Source organism: Anser anser (assembly GCF_964211835.1).
Source record: "Anser anser genome assembly, chromosome: 9".
Lineage (NCBI taxonomy): Eukaryota > Metazoa > Chordata > Aves > Anseriformes > Anatidae > Anser > Anser anser.
Genome location: NC_139729.1, coordinates 11,621,161 through 11,645,220, shown reverse-complemented (window position 1 = coordinate 11,645,220; position 24,060 = coordinate 11,621,161). Strand labels below are relative to the sequence as shown.

The following is a 24,060-nucleotide window of genomic DNA, read 5'->3' as shown; positions in this document are numbered from 1 at the left end:
GGAGAATAATCAAAGATACAATTGCTGCGCTCTGAGTTGCTTCACTCTGTGCTCTTGACCTCTTAGAGCCCCTTAGCAGCTTGGGTCAGGTTTTTATATACGTGTAACAACTTGAATACTGAGCTTGGTACCCTCCGAGGCACGTTCTTGCTCTGGTGTGTTTGACTCACCAACCTGTACGGTGCTGTGTCCAATTCAGCAAAAGGCTTGAAATAGTTCCTGGAACTGTTCGTGATACCCCCAGCACAGTGGTGAGTCCACCTGCCCCACTAACGTGGCTCATGGGGTAAATATTATCATGTGGAAAATAAGGGAGAGGAGGGAAATGCTGGCAGCCCTGACCCCTGCATTCTGGGTCGGGGCTCTGGACCGGAGAGCAGGGTCTCCTGTGAGGGCAAGGGTTATTCCTAGAGGCAGGAGTGCAGGGGCAAGAGGAGACCGGAGTCAGCAGGTCAGGTCTGAGGCACTTAGCTTTGCATTACATAGAGATAAGACTGTCTCTCTCTGCTTAGGAGAGACCAAGAAAGCCTCTGTGGGACCCTGTTCTGCCTGTCAGATCATTGTTGCTGCCATCATGCAACAGATTAATAAAAAATAATTTCTCCCCTACTCCCCATGAAATTACAAGCCGGCTTCTCAGTGTAGTTTCTTTCTGAAAGTATGTTTCTTGCAGTTGTGAAGCTGGTGCTGCTTTTTATAACTCTGGTCTAACTGCTTGTCTCTGAGGTCAGGCTTCTGGTGACAGCACAGGCTGCTGCGGAAGATTCATCTCCTGCAGAGAAGCATGGGGCTGGGCAGCTGCCCCACAGCGTAGGTGTTGGATTGTGAGAGATCAGTGGCTGGGAAATGGGGGTGTTCGCAGAGTGCAGAGAGCCTCTGTGCCTGTTTGTTAAGGTGTTTGTAACGACGTGGGGAAGAGAAGAGTTTGTTCTTTCTGGAGGGAGTGAAGAAAGAAGGGTGGCTGCAGATAAACAGGGAAAGCGGTGGGACGGAGGGGCAATGCTAGTATGGGAGGACCCAAGGTGCCACTCAGGGGCCATTTTACTGGAATAGACTGCTGCTTCCATTGAGTCTCTTTAGCACAACTGCTTTGATTAGTAACCGGTATGTACAAACACACACAAAGATTATTTTACAGAGTGGTGATGGGGATTGTAGAAAGGGACGGTGCTGTAAAAAAATGTCAACTAACATGCATTTGCATAAGTTTTTCCATTGTAAATGTTTATGCAGCCAACTTTGAAAGCCTTTTGTGCCTTGAGAGACATGGGATCAGGAAATAGAAACAATATAATGACCAGGATTTTCTGAACCGGGAGCCAAAGGTTATGTTCTTAAATCCATTCTGAGGTGGCCGACATGAATGGTTTCGTTAAAGAAATGGGGAGCACCCAGCTTTGTCAGCCAAGAGCAGACAGATCCGTGGTGCAACAGCCTGGTGTTAGAGTCTGAGAAACGTCCCAAAAACTTCTGTCAAAGTATGCAACGTGCTTTCAGCTTATGCTGGTTTCCAAATAGTTTGTGAAGAAAAAAGGTTAGAGGTGGTGAATAAGCCTTTCGCTCTGAATGTTGTCTTGACAAAATGCATAACTTTGCTGAAGCTGAAAACTTTCTGAGAGATACGTCAGTTTCAGCTGTGTTATTGACTGGAAGGTGTTTGAAGTGTGAGCTCTTCAGTCTCTCCTGTTTAAAAAATGGAGAGGCTGGAGACAAAAAATGAGATAACGAAAGAGGGGAATTGAAAGCCTGACTGCAAAAGGTTTTCACACAAAAAAAAAAAATTATGTTGAAAGCGAGAAAGTGTCAACTGTGTATAGATAGGGAAAACAAAAAAAAAAAACATGAAATTTGCTCTGAAAAAGAAGTGTCATATTCTCCAACGCTCTAATATTTATTGGGCAGATCAGTCAAAATCCAGCAAAAGTGATGATTATTATTATTATATTATAGATCAAGATAGTGATTTTCTTGAACAACTGCTTTAGAAATATGGATTCTATAAATATAGACAAGTAAGGGAGGTGTGTTTGCAGGGCATTTTAAGAGTGCCTCCCCTCCCTTTCTAAAACTTGGAGCAGCAGCGCTGAGCTGGGCCGAGAGCTGAAGCAGTCAGCAGACAGAGGGAACACTCCTCCCCCAGCACGGCTGTCCTCTGCTGTCTCTGCTGGCCACATTGCCCCATAAAAGGCAAGAAGCAAAGTCATTTTCCTCCTCCTTTCTCTGAGCCTGGATTGTTTGATTTCACGGTTTGTTCACAAGAAATGGGCTAACTCACCTGGAGGGAGGGGAATGCCTGGATCCCAAAATCAAAAAGAGCCTCTTGGCGCTCACAACATGGCAAATCGGGATCATTCCTCCAGGGGACCTTCTGTTGGAGGCTCCTTTGTGAGTGGCTGCAGGAATAACAGTGCTTCTAGAGAAGATCCTCAAAGCCTAGCTGTGGTTTTGGGATCCCTCTCAGAGGACCGTTCCTGTGAGGTGCTGTTTCCAGCCCCCTGGAGGGATGGCCTCTCTTGAGGTGCACTGAGGTAAGGCCCAGCATGGCAGACCTGTTTGTGATTAGGATTTCCAGACACCCCCAATATGCACATTGTCACCCCTACTTAAGAGTATGTACAGCAGGAGAGGAAAGAGGAAAGAAAACAGAAGCCTTGTCCCCTTTCTTCCTCCAGCTGGCAGAGAGAACAGGGACATGTGAAAGTGTTTGGAGGCATGTTTAATATCAGGCAGGTATTGTATTTACCCCCCACGTAGCCAGGCTCAACAGTGGTTGGGCAATTCTGAAGTCATACCCAGTTTTTAGGGAGGACCTGGAACGTGACAGTAAGTGGACCGCATAACTTGACAGTCAGGATGCTGAGGAGAGAAAGCCTAAGGGTAGAAACAAAGTAAGAGTCGCAGTCTTCTCTAGCCACATGCACCTAGGGGATTGCTAAAGAGGACCCCTACTTTTGATCCGAGGAAGCACTCCTCCCTGTTCCTATCTCACGCAACAGCTCTTAGCTGGCTTCTGCACCAATTTTACCTTTCCTCAGCTTAAACCTCTTTACAAGTATTATGACAGCTGCCTCATAAGGCCCATGTGATGGGGTACGTTCATGGAGGGTCCTCTTGTGACGCAAGAGCCATTGAGCTGGTTTGTTTATCAGGTTCATAATCTCCACACACACACAAATTTTCTCTCATCAGCTGCATGAGCAGTTCTGCTTAGCCCTGTTTGCATATCAGAGGAGGAAATGGTGTAAGAGAACTGCATTGACAGATAAAAACAAAACCCATACCCTTCCTGGGGGCATATCCTCATCTGGCATTGATTGCCCTGGGCTTAGTGAAATTAGCAGAGTTGTAGTGGTCCAAACTAGTTCAGGATCATGTCTGTGACTCCAACTTTCTGGTAGTAGCAACTCTTCCACTGTGTGAATGAATAGATGCCTATGAAATGGTCTCACATCACTTACTGAAGTGATACTGAGCTCCGCGAGCAGTTGTAATTCTTCTGTATCCTTGGCATTAATGTCATCAGAAAGAGACAGGTTCATACAGATGCATGACAAAGTCCTCTAAACACCCTGGAAAAATTTTTCTATGAATTATGAGTAATTTTCTTTCATTTCCAATTGGTCTTTGTGACTCCCTGTATAAGGAAGGCTACCTAGAATCCTGGCAGTCTCTCTCTCTCTGGCATAAAGTGATTCTGAAAGGCACATGATGAATAGGCTCACAATGTAACTGTAAGAGAGACGAGGATGTTTTAGTGATCTCCCCATCTGGAGGGCTGACCTCGGCCCACGTTTCATGATGATCCTGAGGGTAACGCAGTGGTTCTGTTACAGGCAAGGAGGCTCTGAGAATGGATTCCAGTTTTTCCTGAGAGGAAGGGGTTGAAACCAGCATCATTCATTGGCTTAAAGCCATAGTGTATGTTTTTACAGAACGCTTTGCAGGTGACTTGAAAGGTTTAATCAATCTGTTTTTCACTGGGGAAAAAGTAAAAATATACTTTTCAGCCAACTTTTCTTGGGCAAGCTCCACAAAGCTCAGCAGCTGCTGAGGAAGGTCATGCTTACCACATTACAGCGTTGCTGAGGCTTTCCTTCCTTGCCCTTGAGCTCTTGCACATTAATGTGGCCCTCCACTGGGCAAAAGCCTTTTCCATCCTTCCTTCAATAAAAATCTAATTGAATTTAACTGGGACAAAATGTTACTTTTGGCTGATCTGCAGATGCACATGTACAGTGTGCATCTGTACCACAGTAGCGAGGTGGGTTTTCATTTAGACCTGTCACTTAGGCTTTGTGCATGACAATGTGCCTAGTAATCAGTTGTCTTATTGTGACTTAGCTGAAATCTATTATATTTGTGTTCTTTTTTTTTTTTCCAATACAAGTCAGAGCACATACTAGCCCTTCAAATTACTCATTTTTAAGTTATTTACTCGTTTGTAAGTTCAAAATCAGCCTCATACTGGGCTGATTTTGGCCCAGTGTCTTTTGAATTTCTGCTTTTTCACTCCTTCCTGAGACGCCCACTCTACTGACAGCCAGAGCCATTTGGTGTTTTCTTTCTTTCCGGCCAGAAGAAGAGTTGAATAACTCATTCTGAGGCTGATTCTGATATCACTTTCTGCACTGACATCTGCAAACGTGTCTCAGTGACCAGGAACACTTCAGGTTTGTGTTACTTTGGAGACTCCAGGAAAATGGAAAGAAATGTTTAAAACTCTTGTGCATGAAGGCCTCTATCTTTATCAGGATCTTCCAATATCTCCTCTCATGAGGAGGGGTGCCACAGTGTGATTCATTCCCTTCTGCAGACAGTCTAACAGCATCTCCTCTGATCTGTTCCAGGTTTCGGAATTGCGTGTATACCTACCGAATTCTGCCTGATAAAGAGAATAAGCTAATTGTCCAGGTAAGCCACACGGTGAACCATTTGGTCCTGCAAAGATGCGCTTAGTATTGCTTGCTGTGTTTCAGATGCAGCTGTGCTCAAACACAGCTGTACTGACACCAAAGTCAATTCCAGGCTCTCAGCACTGTGTCCAGGGGCCTTTGTGCCCAGGTCCTGCTGCCACCATTGTGTCCCAGCTGGCCTTGCCAGCCTCAGCTGGTTTCCCCAGAACTGTTCTGCCTACCTTGCTGCAGCACTTCCATTTTCTGAGAGGAGCCAGCAGCAGGACGCTATGACAGATTTCACCTGGGTCTTTATGTGTCAGCATAGCGTGACACAGAAGCTCATCTATCCTCCCAGGCCACCAGGCAACACTGTGCAGAGGAGCATGCACTGGCTCTGCAGCCTGCTAGCTTGGGGCCAGCGCCCAGCTGGAACGCAGGACCTGGCACACTGATATGGCTCCGTGCTGTATGCTGCAGGCTGTTTGTAGTAGTACTTGTTTTTTCCATCATCTGGTTTATTTCAGCCTCGTTGTCCTAAATAATGTGCTTTGGCATATTGTGCTGGTGTGATGATGTGTTGTCGTGCTAAGACAGGTGCCTGGAAGGTGATACGGCGTTTATCATTATTTATAGTACCTAGAGCAGCTGTTGAGATCAGAGCTGTACTGTGCCAGGTAGCTCACAAGTGAAACACCCCGGGCAGGAAGAGCGTGGGAGAGACCTGAGGCCCAGGGAATGGTACAGCTGTCCAAATCCCACAGCAGCACAGGGGCAGAGCCCAGGGGGCAGCCAGACCCTGCTGATGAAGTCCTTGTTCTTTGCACTGGCACCGTGGTGAGGAAGTTAACTTGTGGAACCCTAACTGAATGGGTGGCAGCTGCTTTGTCTTTTAGGAAATAAGCACAGAAATGATCATATATTGACTTTTCACCTGAGGGGGAGGAAGAAGGGAAGGCTGGAGGTTGCCTGCAGAAGTAGCTACAGAACCCATCTTCCTGCATGCCCTTGGGAGCGCCCTGAGCAGGCAGTTCTGGGGCAGAGCAGCTGGGACACGGTGGAGAGCTGTGGGCTGTGCTCCGTGTTCTGCACTGCCTACAGGCACACCCTTACATGCTCTGCGTGGGGCTCAGCACCCTGGGCAAGCCCTGGCCCCTTGTTCCCCAGCTGTCTTACTGGAGCATCATGTGAGCGATGTGGAACACGCAGCCTGGCCTGCAGCCTTTTATAGAAAGGCACAGGTGTTACAAGAGGGTTGGAAACCTGAGTTCAGTTAGCTTTCCAGAGCGTGCTGGGCTACAGGCTGCTCCCAGGACCCACCGGCTTAAGGTATGGTGCAGATTGGGCAGGTACTTCTGTGCATTACCACCCAGGAAGATGCAAGTCACATTTCCCTTCATTAGAGCACTTTGTACTGGCTCTGTAATCCTTTCTGCCGTGACAAAGGGCCCGTTTTCATGTGCACCTATTCCTTTTGTCCACAAATCAAAGCACTGCAGCCATGAGAAACTGGTATTTCTGTTGTAGCGATGGCAGCTTGTAACACTGAATCAAAGTTTGTGAACAAGCAGAAGGTGGGATTTCGTTCTGCTGCCAGTGAAAACTAAAAGTGACTGCATAAAGTCAGGTAAATCAAACTGATGTCAGGCAGCTCAGGCTTTCCCCACCACATACGCCTCCTCATCACCCCACAGTTCTTTGTAGGGTATTATTTGCAATTAGTTATGCCCTCACCATTTCTGGGGAGAGGTTATTGGACTACCACTGGATCCAGACAGCCGTTTTAGGTCTTCATTGGATGTTTCTGAATGAAACCTTTTGAAATCCAGTAGATTTCTTAAGGAAATACAATCTACTAGATGTCCACTCAAACTGATAGATAAAGTTCTCTTGGGATTTGTGGTCTGATTGTGAGGGATTTCTCGTGTCTGCTGTGTGAGATGCAGAGGATATATGGTGGCATACCTTTGTACATGGGTTGCCAGGAGCTGTAGGTTGAATATCAAGAGTAGTCTAAATAAAGTGTGTTGTTAACTCAAGTTTTCAAGACACAACACCTCTCATTTTGTGTTGCACTATTCCAGTTCTGTGGGAGAGGCAGAAGAAGGGGGCTGGCTGCTTCTTGCAAGAGAGACAGAGAGACAGTGAGAGTTGTAATTGAGGCTTGGAGCAAAACAATCTCATGTTGTTGGCTGCTTTTCTTGGTACATTGCTCCAGCTGGGCCAGACATTTTTGGTTGCTTGTCTGTTGAGTTTTGGATAAAACAAAAACTACTTCATGTGTATCAAAGAATCAGTTTGAAAAGAACAGTTCTACTGGGCAAGGAGGTACAAGTTGCTAAATAGGAGTTTGACATTTTGACAAAAATCCATTAAAAAGGAAAGAATCTACTAATCCTGTGGAATTAGACCAGGTGTTAAATTAACACAGTAATCAGTAGATGCTTCTCATTTCTGGGTTAAAAAAAAATAAAAAGATGTAGGAAAGATGCAGTACTAAGTCCTGAGGTTAGCCTGAATTGTGCAATGTGACCTTTTTTTGCTTGCACAGTGCTCCTTCCTGAAGCTAACAGAGTTGTCTTCCTGCCCAGATCTGGGCTGTTGTCTGTCAGACGTTTCTCATGATGACAGCAGGTTCAGAAGATGTGTAATATCACAGCTACACTCGCAGCACTTGTGACATGACAGCTCTCCCTCTGCCACTCTATGAAGTTTTTCAGCTTTAAAGCTGCAAGTTACTTCATGTTTTTTGAGTGTTGTTGGTGGATAGATTTCATTTCTCTTTTTTTTACTTAAAGCCTGGTCTGGCACTGGTGGAATGATAGTGTTATTGTTTGCATGGTTAAATTGACTTTTTAGTACAGGTGGCAGAAGGGGAGGTGCATGTTTTTTTGCATTACAGGTGCACATTTTTGCATTCAAACTGAAGAAAAAAATATTTGCATACGTCCCTCCGGTGTTTTGTGGCATGCTACATGATCTGCCATTGGCATTCTGCATCTGCTGTAGCTGTACAGCAGTCAGCATGGTCAGGTCTGGAACCCCTCTTTCCTGCCGTATCTACAACCAAACTGGTATCCCCCCAGACATACCAGACTGTAGTGGTTACAGTCATAGGCTTTTTTTTCCCTCCTCTTTCCGTTCTTTTTTCTGCGACTGCTGAATTTTCTCCTTCCTTTACCTGAGACTTCAAAATGTAGATGAACGGATCTATGGCTTGAATGAATCAAACTCGCATCCTGCCAGTGAAAGCATAGCTAGGGAAGGGGGGAGGAGTAACAAAAAACCCTTGAAACACAGGATCTCTTACAGTGAGTAGAGATCTTTGTCCTTAGCCTGAGAACAATTAGTCATCGAGATATGTCTGTTAGCCTGCAGTCTCTCACTGTAGTAAAACGCTAAGAACTGAGAAGCTGAGACAGGAAGAGAGCAGAAGATGTAGAGTAACGCAGATCCAGGAGGAGAGGCATGAGGCTGGAAATCAGCTGCCCCTGAGTTAGCTTAGCTGCTACCTGCCTGTCTTTGGCAAGCCACAGCTGGGGTGCTTCAGCTCTCTTCTCTGTAAAACAGATGTGAGTTTCCCTTGCTCAAATGCGGAGGTACATTTAATGCAGAGTTGTTGGAAGTCTGGAAACTGGATTAGTATAATTGAAATTGTACAAAGAGTGTTGGAAGAGCAAAGGAGACCTTGGAAATAACAAGATCAAACTAAATGCATAGCTGTGTCTTTCTAAGCCAGGCATTTGTGGTCAGTTCTTGCCATCCAGACTAACAGCAGTTAAAACTTTCTTGTACTGTCACTTAAAGTGTCACATTTGTGCATCTAGCTGAGGTGTCATTGCAAACCTTATCGCTGCACAATCTGAATTCCTTGTGAGTTTAGCATCTCAACCAGGGGAAGTGCTATTGTTCCCATTTTACAAACAGGGAACTAAGTCCCAATCTGTTAAGGAGGATTGGACTACCAAAATAATCTTAATTAGCAGTCTCTTGCTAACTTTCCCAGGATCAGAAGATGTTTGTGATCTGTGAATATTTGTCTCTCCTCCTTTTAGTTGTGCTGTCACATGTAGTCAAAGCTGAGTTTGTACCTCTGTGGTCAGTGAGGAAGATACAGGTTTCTGACCTGGGTGGGCTGAATTGTTCTTGGCAAGTCCTTTTTCTCTCTCTTGGCTAAAGAGTCTGGAGAACCCCCTTAGACTGCCAGGCCCTTGGCAAGCCGAAATAAGGGAGGAGATTCCCATTACAGATCACTCTTGTTCAGTGTGAAAGGGCACTGAGGTCAAAAGCTGCTGTGGAAAAGTTGCTGCCTTTGCCTAATGCTTTGCCTTGTATTGCCTTTCTGTACTGTAATTTTAAAAGGTTATTGTCAAAAGTATAACCTGCCTCCTGAGTGAGGAGAGAGCTAGACTGGGATAAATTTGCAAGATCCTTATAAAAATCATCTCGAAAGAGGTGGTGAGAAGGGAGAAGATGCTGGAGTTGGCTGGTCAGTGAACGCAGATTGGTGCAGGGTAGTGTGGGAGCATTGCTAAAAACCCGTGGATTTTGGTCCCTCTAGATTTCTGGCTCATCTCAAGGAGGAGCACACAGCTAGCATTATCTGATGGCTGCTCAGCAATCGAGCTGCTGCGCAATCAGTCATTTCTCAGTGGCAGCTAGATTGCATCTTGGTTTATGCTCGCAGCATATCAGATAACGCCCCATAGGTCAAGTTTGCAGGATCAAGCACTTAGCCCGTAACACTCTGTGTGAAGGCAGCAGGGGAGATACCCCGATGGACAGATGGCAACGTTACAAAAATAGGCTGTTACCAAAGATGCCGTGGTTAGGGGGAGAGCCACCGCAGTAGTTAAGGGAACAGCTTGAGGTCCTTGCAAAAGGTGGAGTCCCCTTAAGAAACTGGGGCATCTGCTGAGCAGGCTTTGGTAACTCGGTACCTTGGGCAGATTTTAGATTTGTGTGCTGTATCCTGGAGTGCTGTGCAGCACAGCCTGACCTCTGAGATTTAGGAAAGCCTGGTGTCCGCAGTGCTGTCCCATGGGCACGACGTGAGCTTTAGCTCAGCCACGTAGCATTTCCACTTTGCAGTCCAGAACTCGAGCCAGGCACGCTCATCCACACCGCAGGGCACGGGCCTCGCCTAACCACCGCTGCTGCCTTCTGCAGGGGGGCTCCTCCCTTCTCCTTATTGCCAAAGTGTTTTTTTTCCCTATGTGACCCATTCATGCTACTGAGCTGTCCTCACGTCAGGTACCTGCCTCGCACATTGTGGGCTGCAGAAGACCAAGGCTCCAGCCTTGTTTTTGTACCTTGTGGCTGCCTGCAGCGTGGGGAGAGGGCAGAAACAGAGCTTGGCTTGAGCAGGACTGGGAACCATGTTACGTTTTCAAGCAAACTGGAAAATTTAAAGGCATTCAGGTGAAATGTTTAATTTTTGTTTTGGGGCTTTACACAAGTTGCCAGTTGCTGAAGAAAAATATTTCAGACTGAAAAATTGGTCCGCCCTTTTGAAAGAGTCCAGAAAGGCAATTTTGAACTTTTCACTTTTTTTTTTGTTTGTTTTTTAATTAAGGGGTGGGGGTAAAGTGAGGCTGAATGAAGACCATTCCTTGCATAGTACATGCTCCAGTCCCCCCCCATTTTTTTAAATTTTTAATTTTAATTAATTTCTTTATTTATTTCGCTTTGAGCAAAACTGTTTGACCAGCTCCAGGGTTTGGCAATTTCCATGGAATACTTTGTTGTGAAAAGGAACCATGGAAAGCAGTTGCCTTCTCATGCTGCATAAGAGACTATTATATTACAATATGGAAAACATTTGTTATTTTTAAGGTTCCTGTCTGTATCTTTCTTTCCACTTCACTTTCCCAAACTGTCGTAGCTTCCCAGCTCCCTGACAGAAAGCAGTGGTCTGCCTGCATCTTCCTGCACTCTGCTCTGTGGGTAAATGTGGAGACATTCATTGTGCAGCTCTAGTGGCAGAACATCATTTCTGTGAGCATGAGCGCTGCAGCATTTGTGCTGAAATTCACCATTGCTGCAAAGTTTGTTTTTTTTTTATAAATTACTTATATTTATACTTAGACCCTGCCTTTGCAACAAATACTGACCCTATTTACTTGTGGATTTTGCTGACTTCAGGGAAAATTATAGATGCCCTAACAGTACTGTTTTATACTGAGTGATCATCTAGCTGGTTTTTTTTTTTTTTCCCCCTCTGGTAATTTTTTCTAGCCTGATAGGAGGCTGCATGCAACAGGAAACAAATGGTGCTATGTGAGCAGTTAGAAAGCAGGCCAGCAGCTGTGACTCACTGTATGTATCAACTGACACTGAAGCTGTAGGTTACCAGTGTACTTGCAGCATGGGCTCCCAGAAAGTAGGAGAGCTGGTAAATTCTCTGTATAGGGTTTCCTGCTGAAACCCTCCCTCTCCAGCCCACCTCTAGAAACATATTTCTGGGGAAATGTCTAGGTTTGTGCTCTGTTTATGTGGCTAAATATGCCAGAAAGACCAAAATCTTCTGTCCCAAGACAGGCAGGACATACAGTGAGAGGGCTGCCAGTTTGTCGGCCAGTCAGCAGGATTGTCCCAGCCTCGGGGGTAATTTGCTCTGGTTTCTGTTTACGAGTCCTGCAGGGTGGAGCTCAGTGTAAAAGCTTCATCCGGCGCGCTAACCTGCTCCCCGAGTGCAGACATACGTACGGCTGCCCATCCTGCGAGCACGATCTGATAAGAGCACGAGTTTAGGTCAGTTCCTGGTGTCACTGCTGCTGTCACCAACGTCAGAGGCAGTTTCTGGCTGTGCAGCACATGCAGCACCAAGTCCCTTGTCAGCCCCTTGCAAGGAGGGGCGACGTTCGGGGCATTTTTGTCTCTTCTCTTTGAGACCGTACTGTAAGTTGCTGCACTGCTCTGACACCTGAGGCCAAGAAAGGGTTTTTTGTGGTAAAGATTTTGTGGTTTGCTTTGGAGTTTGATCATCTATCTATATCTGATCAAAACCTGTCTACTTGGAAACTGCTCTTGAGATGCTTTCAGTGAGAGATAATGCAAAGCATAATCCTCTGGGTGATGGTAACCCCTTCACAACATTGCAACCTCTTAGAGCTTCTGCCAGCCAGCTGTACAGGGATGAGGCCTTGCTTTGTACTTACTCACATTGATGTCAAAACCTCGTGGCTCCTTTGAGGACGGGGCAGGCTCAGGTCTGCCCCCAAAAACAATTTCAGCCTGAATGGAGACTGTAAGACATCCATGGTTCACGTGCAGCTTGAAGGCATTGGATGCTGTTGGCCTCCCTCTGTGCTGAAAGGCAGAAGGAGACCAAGTGTCCCCCAAGGGACGTGCAGCTCTGTGGGTGGGGTGGGACACAGCGCCTGGATGGCCACCCACCCCGAGCAGGGGGACCTGGTGGGCAGGGGTGCGCGTATTTGGGCTGGTGTGCTGCCAGGTTGTGTGACGGTGCTCCTGGGGGCCGGACGGGGGCAACAGCACCTGCACTGCTACAAGGCAGGGAGAAGCAGCGTTGCTCCTAGGATGGAGGGGTACTGGGAGCTTGGACGTAGTATTTCAGTAGGGAGCAGAGAGGAGGTCACCAAAGGGAGTGGGGAAAGCTGGGAAGTTACGCTTCTCATAACTGTAAATTTCAGGAAAATTAATGCTGAGAATAGAATTGATTTTGCTAAATTATTTATTACTTGGGTAAAATCACTGTTTACTCAGAAAACCTACCACGTTTGTGGTACTCCATTGACTGTGAAGGTCTAAGCTATAATTGGGGTGATCGCTTTTCTTGCATGGAAATAAGGGACAAGAGGACAACTAGATAGTAATTAGGAACAGTATCTTGAAACGTAGTTAGGGAAACAGATTTCTAGCATGCTCAAATATATAATTTATATTAAGCTTCATTTTATTGCTGAAAATGGTACATATTCCAATTTGAATATATTCCAGTATAATGTTGGTTTTAAATCAACTTGTAAAACTCTTTACACTCTTTAAATGTAGGACTGAAGTTAATTTACAGCCAGGGCTTAGCAGAATCTGCATACTTTGTTTCTGCAATCTATCCAGATCTGTTTATACAAGGAAAATGTTCTTTCCGCTGTTGAATCTGAGGTAGGAATAAACATAATGCATTTCACAGGTTTTAGAAAACTGAAAGAAGCAGATTTAATAAGAGAACACTAGGTATTTCCTGAAACATACACATTCCCGCTACTGAATCCCTCAGTATACAAAATTCTTCATACAAACAAACCATATCCAGCTTTTGTCTAGTTTGAACCCTTTCAGAACGTTTCCAGTTTCCTGCAAATATCAAAAAAAAAAAAAAAAAGTTCGGAGAAGGTGGCTTAAATCAGGTTAAAGTTGTGTATATATACAATTTCTTTTTTTGCAAACATCAAAAAGTGAAATCAAGTATTTGGAAGCTGTCACATGCCATGAAATTAGATCTCTTTTCCTTTTATTGGGATGTGGTTTTAGATAAAATTTAACTCCATTTAATGCCAAAGAATATCATCAATTTTTGTTACAGCTTGCCCTCCAATAAATGTGTTATGTCACAAACTGCACACACAAGCAGATTGTTCTAATTTTATAACTATACCTAAAAAAAATCTTAACAGATTTTGAAAGTAATATAAATAATCTGTTACTTGAAAGCCTTCATCATGCTTAAACAAATGAAAATTGAAAATTGGCAGTCCTTGCTGAATATACAGAAGTAACTTCCAGGAGCTGCAAAATTTTTTAAGATTCAGAAGGCAAAATTAGATCTGTTAAAGACTAATCAGTTCAACAGTGATTGTTCTAGAAAAATAATTGTTTCACCTTATTCTTTTTTTGAAAGGCTTTGACTACCCACAACCACACACCCAGCAGCTCTTTTCTACCCCGCTGGATATTTCACTTCCCACTATGAACGTGTGAATGCACAAACACAAGTGCTTGAGTCTGCTCCTGGCACAAAAATGGGGCAAACACTTTGGCTGGAGGATAGGAACAAGTGGCCAGGAGGTGGTAGGAGCCTCAGTCTCCAATGGCACAGGAACTTTCTCCAGCATGAAATACTCTGTAGGAAGTTCTGCCCACCCCTGCAGATATTTCCATCCCAAATCAGCTGCTTTTGTAGGCACATTTTAAAGGGAAGGGTAGTAATCTCTGCTAAGTGAGAACTATTAGAAGGTGCTGTTTGTTGTTGTTGTTGTTTTGTTTTTAAACAGTTTTTTCACATTATTACAGTCTGTGCTTGAGAGGCAAAACGTTATAATCCTAACCAAGGTGAGCAACTTGGGGGCATCCTCCCGCATCTCCAGGACCAACAAAATGAAGATTTCTTGTATTTTCAAAACTCACCTGGCAGATGTAGAAAAATAATTGAAAGCTTACACAATCAATGTTATCAACAAGAAAATATTCTCATTTTTCAGTAGTTTGATGGATCTCAGCTTTCATATTATCAGTCATATCGTCAGAGTTTAAAGCATTTATCTTTTTTGTTTCATGTTTTCAAAGATTTCTGATGAAGTTTCATAACTGAATTTGAAGTATTCATGGAGACAGCAGATCATTCCCCTTTTGACTGTGTGGTAATGCAGTACTGTGTTTTATTGCTTCTGTGCTTTGAGGCATGACAGGTCACAGGGAGAACTACTCATTTTCAGGCAAGTCTTGAGACGTTTTCTCCAAGAAAGAAGCTAATATACTGCTGGTGATATGAGGCTTTTGTACTTCACAAATAGATCATTTAAAATAGGAACAAGTCTTAGAAAACATTGCTATTGAATTTGCTTACTATAAATCTTACAGCAAATATCGCTGTCTGTACAAAATCACCTCTGTACTTTTACTAGAAGGGTGACGCCCCTTTTTCTTCAGAGATTTATCTTGATTTGCTGATGAGATGCATCATTGCTGGCTGTGCCCGCAATACAGAGATGCAACTCACCCAGCAGGTCACATGTAATATTTAGGCTCCAGTTAGACCTTGATCACTTGATCTGTTCTGCAGCCTTAGGTAACTGGGCCAGTAGACCCTACGCGTGTGCTGCTGCTTATTACTGATGGCTAACCTGTGAAAAATAGAAAGATACAATCACCTTTTAATAACATCTGATTGAGTGGATTTTCCTAGTTGCACTTGTTGTAGGTAAACTCAATCTGTTTAACCTTTTACCTTTACCAATACAAAGTTATTTAGCCAATACCTTTCAAACTGACCTTTTGGTGGTTGAGGCAAATTCCATTTAAAGTTTTTGAAGAAATGGGGAATCCTTTAGTTTTAAGGTTGAAATGTAAGTGCAAGGTACACAGGACTTGATTTCAAATGGCAAAATGGTTTGGGGAAACGAAACAGACTTCAGCAAAGATAGCTCAGATTCGGTCATTTCGTAGTCCCTCTGAGAATGAAATCATAATGCAGCCTTCGGTTGTTCCTAGTTCTTTGCCCTGCTGTCTGACTTCTGTCTTCAGTTCATAACTTCTGACAGGGTTTTCCGTCTTGGTTCTCCGCTGAAAGTTTAAGTTGGGTCCCTTCTCCCAGCTCCATCTCAAGGCTCCAAACCTTTCCTTTTCCAGTATTTAGTGTTTGGTGTCTGTTGAAACTGGGATCCATTCAGCACAGAAGACGACAGGGAAGGCAGACAGCTGATTTTGGATCCTTTCGCATCTGACTGCACAGCTGAGAGGCCACACACTGAAATGCAGCGTAGGATTGATCTGTGCAGGCACAGCTGCTGTAGGCACACATCCACCTGCCTCAGGGAAAAGGCCTTTCTTGTAGGACTTCCAGCACTGTGCACTGTTGCCTGGGGGTATTATTTGTTGTTATTTATTGCCTCGTAATGGGGGAAAAGCTGAAGAGGACTTGGGAGTTTCCAAGGAGGAGCAGGTATCAGTGACCAGCAATAGTTTTCCCAGCTCAGTTACTGTCAGATGTGAGCTTTGACAAAATCAGAATGGTCACCTCCACAAACTGCCTTCAGAAATAAAGACTGTTGCATTTGCTGCCTTTGGTTACTTTGTTGAGTCAAGGACCTATGTTTTCAGGTTTGTCTTGGTAACCACTAGGGCCTAAATACTTTGCAAAGAACTGAAAATGGAAATTTTCATTTGACTCAAAGTGCTGAAGCTTTTCAGTGGAAAATGAAAAGCACAAGGCTTGTGATAAATTTAAAAAAAAAAAAAGTCGTCAAAGTAGTGTACTCTAAAAGTTTTGCTTAAATTCTACCCACACACTACAGAAGTGCTAAAAATTGCTTTGGATCCCCATGGCTCTGCAGTCCTGGCTCATTCATCAGCAACTCATCTGACTTGCACCTTATAGCTAAATTTAACAACAGTCCCTCATGTTCTGTCATGGAACCATGCTGTTGTTTGCTTGTTGTAGATGTAAATCTTTTTTGTTATAACAGAAATTATGAAAGGGTTGGTTGCTCAGGAGGTTCCTCTTGTTATGAGTTGGATCATAGTATGCTCTGTTGGTGAAACCTTTTCCGATGGCTAGAGTTTGAAAGTTTTATTTAGTGTGAAGGAGCTCCTCGAGTACATGGTGTTGGTGCTTTCTGTAACTGCTTGGTGTTCTTAATAGCTTGTACCTAACTATATTAGTTAGATATTTGGCAGTTGCCATGCTTTTTATGTGAATTGTGGAGTGCCAGAGCAGAATGGAATGGGGTCTTTATATAGGATCTGGGTACGTTAATTTTGTGACCTATGTCTTCATTCTGTGTGAAAGAATGCCAGTTAGAACAACTTCTGTGGGTTCTTTACCTTCCAGAACTTCTGATGTGTTTTTCTTTAGGATGTAGAATTTTTACTAAAAAATTGAGATAAAAATTTGGCAGTCAGCTATACTCTACTAAAAACTCCTTTCAATTTTCCTTCTCTTCAACAGAGTATTTTAATTTGCAAATGTTCTGATTCTGCCATGGGAGCATTTGCTACCTGTGAACATGGCCAATTGTCAGGCTGCCAGAATGTAGCCTGCGTGGGATCACATAGATGAAAACTCTCACAGGGCCAGAGGAGTTCGGCACTGGCAGATAGGACAGAATCTTTTTAAGGCTCACTCAAACTGTGCTCACGTTCCCCACACAGAGCATGTTAAACCCTTAAAACAGCATGAACAGAATGCATTGTCTTCCTCAAGTCTTTCCCATGAAATTGTGGGTAGGAAATAATGAGATGGTCATTTTGACCAAAATCGGATCAGGAAAGAGTTCAGGTTTTAAACTAGATTTTCACTGTAGCTTGGGTCAGCATTTGTCTCCTTCCCAGTTAGCAACAGAGGCAAGAATGCTTATTTGCACCTGGTTAACTTGTTTCCGTCTAGCATTAACAGGATTCATATTTTGTGCACATATTTCAAGCAAGCAAGGAAGTAGGTGCTGAACTTTAACAAATGTTTTGTGCATGCTATTATGAAATGAAAATTGTTTAGCATTCCATTTTTTAATATGGACTATGAGAAAGGAATTGTGATGCAGTGACAGTAATTCATGTACAACATCTCAAGTCAGTATGATGATTAAAGAAATGAAGCTTGTGGTAGAGGCAATATGTGATGATGGTGGCTTTCAGTTTCATTTTAGGAACAGGGGGGTTTTAAAGGATTGACAAAGCAGTAATTATTTTTTTCTTCCTTTTAACTTAGTGCTTTGTTTGTTTGTGATGTCTGATTTTCAGCCAGGAACAAAACACAGAAGTAATGCATACTTAGTTCTAAATAATTTGCAATTCCTTGTTTACTTCCATCAATAATCTCCTCTTTCAGAACTTCTGAAGCCATCTTTCCCAGGATTTTTCTAATTTCCATGTTTTTTACCCAAAGTCTTACATGTAAAAGGCCACTCTAGCAAAAGTGACAAGAGTAAGCAAACCTGAGCATCAGGATCAAACCATATGCAAAATGGGACAAGAAAGCATCTCAGAGGAGACAGGAACTATTCACCTTAGGTTCTGTCCACCGTTACTCGGATTATATATCCCACAACCACACTTAAGCTGTACCGTTCTCCCAAAAAGTTATACAATTTTTTGCAGTCGAGGTGCAGCTCTGACCACCCGCGGGCATCCTTTGCCTGGGCTCTCTGGTTTCCTCCCCTTGCCCCTTCTGTCCTGCTCAGTTCCCGTACTTGGGCCCCTGTTACTGAGCTTTATCAAGTGCCTGAACGCTGCTGTCCCACCACTTACTAAAGTCCATTCCTTTACTGACTCTCCCTGTCACAGGATCCCCCTTTTCCTCAGCCACTTACTTGTTCCTCTCCCTTTGTGCTCTGTGCTCAGCCCCGTTTTCTTCCTGCCGTGGGTGTTGCATTCACGACAGGGTACGTTTCTGGGTGACTTGTATTTTGGGAAGTAGCTATAGCTTATTCTCCCAGCTGTGATTCCTGCGCATGGTCCCATTCCTGTGAAATGCTCCTGAAATTGCTTAGCACAAGATTTCATCTATGAATAAGAAATGCTTTCTAACAAAACAAAACTGAAGCCCAAACAGGCTGCTTTAGAAATCATTTACCAGAAATTTCTTATCTCTTAAGTTCAGCTTTTTAGTGAAATATATATGCCTGCCTACATGAGAGCCAAAAGGAAATTTAAAAATGCCACCTAGACTTCCTAGCTAGCAGACAGTCTTGAAGACAACTGTTTCCCGAAGCAGGGAAGCTATGACTTTTTTTTTTTTTTTCAAATCTAAAAGGAAAAAATGTTCCTTCCAGCATTTAGCACCAAAGTAGAAGTGACCTGATTTTCAGCTTCCACTTAAGTTGGTGGGTATTACAGGAGTTTTTTAACTTTGAGAACTTACTGACTGGTCCTGAAATGCCTATATATGGATTTAAATACCTGGCTTAAGGCACTCTGGTTAGAAAAGATTGCCTTTAAGCAATACAAGCAGATGACCAGTTTCCTAGTTCCTCCTTGCGCCTTGGCTCAGGAAAGGAAAACACTTCCTCTTCCTCCTGAGGGCCCCAGACTTCCTGTGCCATCTATTTATACGGTTGTTGTAATGAGCCCCGCATTAACCACTTCCTTGCCTGCCATAGCATGGGCTCTACGTTGTTTAAATCTGTTGTTGCTTTGTCCTTGTAGTCCACCTGCAGCTTCTCTTAAAGGTGTGTTCAGAGCTGCTCCTCAGCACACCGGCATCAGGAGCATCATTTTGTCTAGGTGTTTCGGTGTCCGGGCGACGCTGCTTGGAGATAATGAAGAAGAGCAGACTTAGGCTGGGCCCTGTTGGCCTTTGTACACCAGGTATAAAGGAAGAGTAGATGATCAGCCATATTAAAAGCTGTCAAAAAGTTTAGGTAAATGAATTTGGAAAGGGATCACAAGATTTAGCCAAAGACCAGTGATTAAGGGCTTTAGCCATACATGTTTTCTGAAATGGAGAACCCAGAAACCTATTCAGTGTGAGAGTGGGAACAAGTTATAGCTACTGTTTCAAATAATCATACAGCGAGGTTAAAGAAGGTGCAAGAGAAATGAGTGGAAGGACTCGCAGAGCTGAGGGCAGTTTCTGGAGGACAGGAGATACCAGGACATCCTGTGGGAAAAGGTTTCTAGCTGAGCAGGCTGAAGTAAGAAGGGTAAGGGGATGATCTGAGAGCTTGGTTTGGGATGCAGCTCAGAGAGCTGGGTGACTGTGACAAGCAAGCTCACGTTCAGTTTCACCAGCCTTCTTCAAGGATACAGCGAGGTCTGGGCAAAGAGGCAGCGGGCAGATTGGAAGGGGGCTTCCTACAGGTGCAGAATTAGGGGTGGCAAGAGGCCTTGTAAGGCCTCCACATCCAGTGTTTGCCCTTTTTTCAGGTTGGAGCAGGATTTGGTGCTTACTAGCCAGCTGTGGGGGATGCCTGGGTGCTCTGCTATGACACCTCCAGAGACAGGGACACTCACTGTGTAGCCTGACTGCACTGTCTTTGGCAAATTCCCTTGAGATCTAATCTCAATCTCCACTGTTGCAAAGCAAGCCAGCCACATCTGCTGTCCTTGGGGGACTTACTGCACGGCTGATTGCCATCTTCTTTATGTGAGAATTTTAAACTTACGAGACGGCTATCGTGACCTCTCCAGGCTGCCCCTTTGCTGGACTGTACCAAGACTTTTATTTCAAGCTTTGCTTGTAAATCACATTTTCCAACTGTTCTGCCATCCTTGTCATTTTTCCTTGGGACTCCCTCTGGTATTTTCATTTGTTCCTTAAAAAACGGTGCCAGGGTGGATGCGGCAGTCCAGATATGGCCTTGCAGCACCGAGTACAGAAAGACAGCTTCTTCCTGGGTCTCATATGACAGTCCCACTAATAGATCTTACAAAGACATAGGCTTTTTCTGATGCAGTTTCCCACTGTAAAATTGTTGCACAGCCTGACTCACTGTTATCCAGATTTCTTTGTGCAATTCTGCAGTTTTACAGGTCATTCCCTATATTACATATATTCGCTCAGTGTTTCCTTTCTGTATGTGTGTATCAGTGCAAAGCTGAGGTGCCTGCAGTGATGCTGGAGGAATCAATGCAGAGCACGGCACCCTGGAAGCAGAGCCTGCCGTCTGTGCTGCCCCCCGTCCTGTGAGCTGTGTGAGCAAGTTTCTGGGGATGTGGTGTGTTGTTCTGGAGATGACACTTGCCATCCACGTTTTTAATGACTTGAAACAATTCACTTTACAATTAAAACAAGATCTGTCCTGTGATAAGCCGAAGGAAATACTTACTAAATGAAGGGGGTGGGGGGAAGTGGATTTCATTGTTGGGCTCTGCTTGGGTGGCTCCTGCTTGCTCTGCGCTGCCCCATCCTGCTCGCTTTTGTTTGCATTGCCCTGTTCCACGTCTGCTCCCTGTCTCAAACACAAGAGCAAGTTTGCATGAAGTTAAGGCTCTGTTTTGCCTTGCTCCTGACATCCAATGTGGTTTTCTGGAGGCTGTTTATTCAGAGTGCACCACCAGTCTGTTTTTTGCTGATGGTCTCTACAGGATGCTGAGCAGCACAATGCTGGTATTTTACTTCCCACCACTGCTCTCCCTCCTTAGCCTATGAACCTTTTCTGCAAAGTCAGGTGCGAAGAAAGCGTATGTCCTTGCTCACTGGCACCTGGACAACTTGCAGCCGCGTGTCAAATACCGCAACTAGCATTTGTCATGCCGGGTTTGTTCTCATTCTTTCCCCATGAGGAGAGGCAAGTGCAGTGTGGTCTTGCTTTTACAGTTCTCTCTCTCCCCTTTCAAGCAATATATAGTTGTTGCTGTGATTCTGTGCAGAGGGAGACAGTGCAAAGCTGCGTGCCCTGCCCTCCCAGGGGGAGCAGGAGTTTTGGGGGCTGCCTTGGATCAAGAGGAGCTCATTTCACAGCACAGGCAAACAGGCAGAGGGTTGTTGGGCGCTGCTCGTGCCAGAGGGGAACAGCCCTTCCCACGTGCTTCCTCCATTGAGGTTCTTGCAAATAACAATTACAGCACAAAAGAAAATGAGCTAGGATAATCCAGCGATCTTTCCTTTCAGATTCTCATGATGCATAGCAACTGGGGAAGACGCTGGAGCTCCCTTACCACAGGAGGAAGCCGAGCAAGTTTGAGGCCACCCCATCCTTCCCGCTGCTTGGCCACAGCTGGTCGGAGCTCCTGACCCCCCCTGCCTCCCTGCCTCCTTATTGCAGCTCTCATCATCCCTGTGCAGCTGCTCGGAACATGCGTTCAGCTCCCTGCTGAATTCTGTCCTAACATGAAAGTGCTGTCCTTTATGTTTGCTGTGCACAGTGGGGAGCGGGTCCTTTTTGCCCTGAATATGCTGTGGAAGGAGGGCACTTGGAGGAGCCAGGATGGAGACTGGCTCTCTTTGGGAAGGAGCGGCTGGATCTAGGTGCATCCAATTCCCAGTTACTCCACATGGCAGGGGTGCAGCGTGGAGCAGGGCAAGTGAAGGCTGGGGTGGCCACGAGTCCCCGTTATCCATGAGAGAGGAGATGGCTGGGTTCATGCAGGTGGCTGAAGCCCGCGTGCCTGAGCCAAGCTGCCAGAAATAAGGTGCGTAATGGCCAGGCCTCTCTGCATGTCTGTTCCTGCACGTGAGCCAGGGTTTATCGCCTCTCTGGGGAAATTGAGCTGGACCACAGGCTTCGGTCCACTCCTGAAATGCAAGGCTATGAGTTTAGAGGAAGGAGGCCTCTTAGAAAATGCTGCTGCTTCTGGTTACCACAGAGACCAGGATGGTTTTGGAGACTGAACTCTCCTTGGCAGCAAAAAGTGCTAATTCAGCCTTTCCTCCCACTTACATCAAGGCTCCATTTGTCCTGAAGAGAGCTGCGCAGGGCATGCTGTTGTCTTGCAGGAGCTGAGAGGCAAAACAAGGCTGGATGCGGCAGCGTTTGGGCATTGGGGTGGGAGGGATGCTGTGCAGGAGCGGGATGGCTCACCTCCACGTCAGGGGAGGTCAGGGAAGCAGGCAAACAGCGAGGCCTTTGGAAGTGAAGTAGGAGTGTGAAGACAAGTTTGGAAAGAGGAGGAACGGGGGCAGGCTGCAGTGATCCAAGAGGTGGGGGAGAGCTCTGACAGCAAAGCTTTCCTCTTGCAAAGATCTAGAAGACAAACCCCGACCCTCCCTGTTTACACTCTAAGTGTTTTAGGGTCTCAGTGCGTGCTCTCATGGGCCTGCTGCCTTTTTCCAGGTGCCCTTCGGGGTAGCTCAGGGCAAAACGAAAACATAATCCACTGTTTGCCCAAGCACTGCCTCAATGCTGAATGTGCCGTTTTCCAGAATACGAGAAGAATAAATCTTGCTAAATGCAGGAACACCTGGGAGGCTGCAGGCAGAGCTCTCAAGCATCATACGCATTAGTTAGGAAAATTTCTTGCTGTGCCTTTAGAGGCATGCGGGTGTAGTTAAAACAGAAAGACAGGCCTGAGGGTAGTGAAGGCTTCAAATGTGGTTCAGCATTGAAAGCTTTGTCCTCATTTTTGGCCAGAGATTTTACTCTTTGAGGAAAAGCTGAAAAGAAATCTTGTTGCTAGGACTCACTGAAGACATTTTTCTGTTGTGCTCACTTAAGGCTTATGTCAGTGTTTCTCCTGTTTAATCTCTTGTTTTTAATGAATTTGCCTTTAAAAAAGGTTCACAGATAATAAGAGACTGGGCAAACAAATGGCAGGTAAATAAGCCTGTTCAAACTTGCGTTAAAACTTATGTATGTTAATTTTTACAGCCAATTGTTGCAAGCAAAAAGAAATGAATGTGTCCTGCCTGTCTCTAGCCAGAATGTCTCAAGAATGGCTGCATAACGAGTTATTTCAGATTGCAGGCTTAAGCAACTAAACCATAAACATGTTTCCTGTGCAAAATCTAGCTGTATACATGTAAAATAGTGCAAGTCAAGCCTGTCACTAGCATCATCTGGTATTTCTTTTGGTTGCCCGCTACTGCTGTGTCCGCAGGTGTGAACACTTCCCGGTGTTGCTCTGGAAAGCAGCTACCCCGCACGGTCCTGCCCCTGTCCTTGATGTTCTGCTGCACGTGCAGGTGGGGCTTGCTTGTATTGGCTTCTCTGGGAAAACCTCTCGTCCAGAAAGAGCACGCCCCGCGAGGGGTGATCAGAGCTTCTGTTAAGGGTTTGCATAATCCTTAAGTGCAGTTTTGGAGATAATACGCTGCTCTTTCGTGTCGGTAGGCGGGGAGGTCTGTGCAGAGCCGTGACAAAGCATTTCTCTGCCCTGGGTATGGCCCTTGGTTGGAGCAAAGTAGCAGGATTGCAGGGATGGCTGCTGTTCCTGCTTGGCGAACCCAACAGATTTACCGTTCACAGCAACTTCGGATATATAGATACAATTGCTCTAAAATTTTGCCTCTGCAAATGTCTAAAACCTTATTCCCTATATTTGCCATTTACAAGTATCTATTTCTTGAGATTGGTGGCCAGGGCTGTGCTAGAAACAGGTTTAGTCATAGTTAAAATTCAGCTGGCAAGCTCAGTGTCATGCCTGCCTGATGCATTCACAGTGCTATCTGTGTCCTCAGCTTCTGAAATCTTCATTTGAGCACCTTTTTTTCACATGACAGTGCCTTGCCAGCTTGTTGCATTTGAACGTAGCTCTGAGCTTTTGAATCCTGGAAGGAATAGGATGCTAACATCTAGATTTAGACATGTTTACCTTGCAATTTCACAGAAAA

At 44.9% G+C, this 24,060-nt stretch overlaps 1 protein-coding gene and 1 long non-coding RNA gene across 4 annotated transcripts in view; one reads left to right on the top strand and one right to left on the bottom strand.

The window, feature by feature from the left end:
* INPP5D (inositol polyphosphate-5-phosphatase D) overlaps positions 1–24,060 on the top strand; it is a 52,874-nt gene that overhangs the window by 674 nt on the left and 28,140 nt on the right. For both annotated transcript variants that reach the window (XM_083849393.1, XM_083849392.1), the window contains exon 2: positions 4,848–4,911. In XM_083849393.1, the coding sequence (XP_083705519.1) occupies positions 4,848–4,911 (64 nt within the window). The remainder of the gene's footprint in view (positions 1–4,847; positions 4,912–24,060) is intronic.
* Positions 4,924–24,060, bottom strand: part of LOC310904532 — a 54,587-nt gene continuing 35,450 nt past the window's right edge. Inside the window, exons 6-7 of one of the 2 annotated variants that reach the window (XR_014588424.1) lie at positions 20,618–20,740; positions 4,924–19,098 (exon numbers count right to left, since the gene is read on the bottom strand). This is a non-coding gene — a long non-coding RNA (uncharacterized lncRNA). The other variant, XR_014588425.1, reaches the window with a different exon arrangement.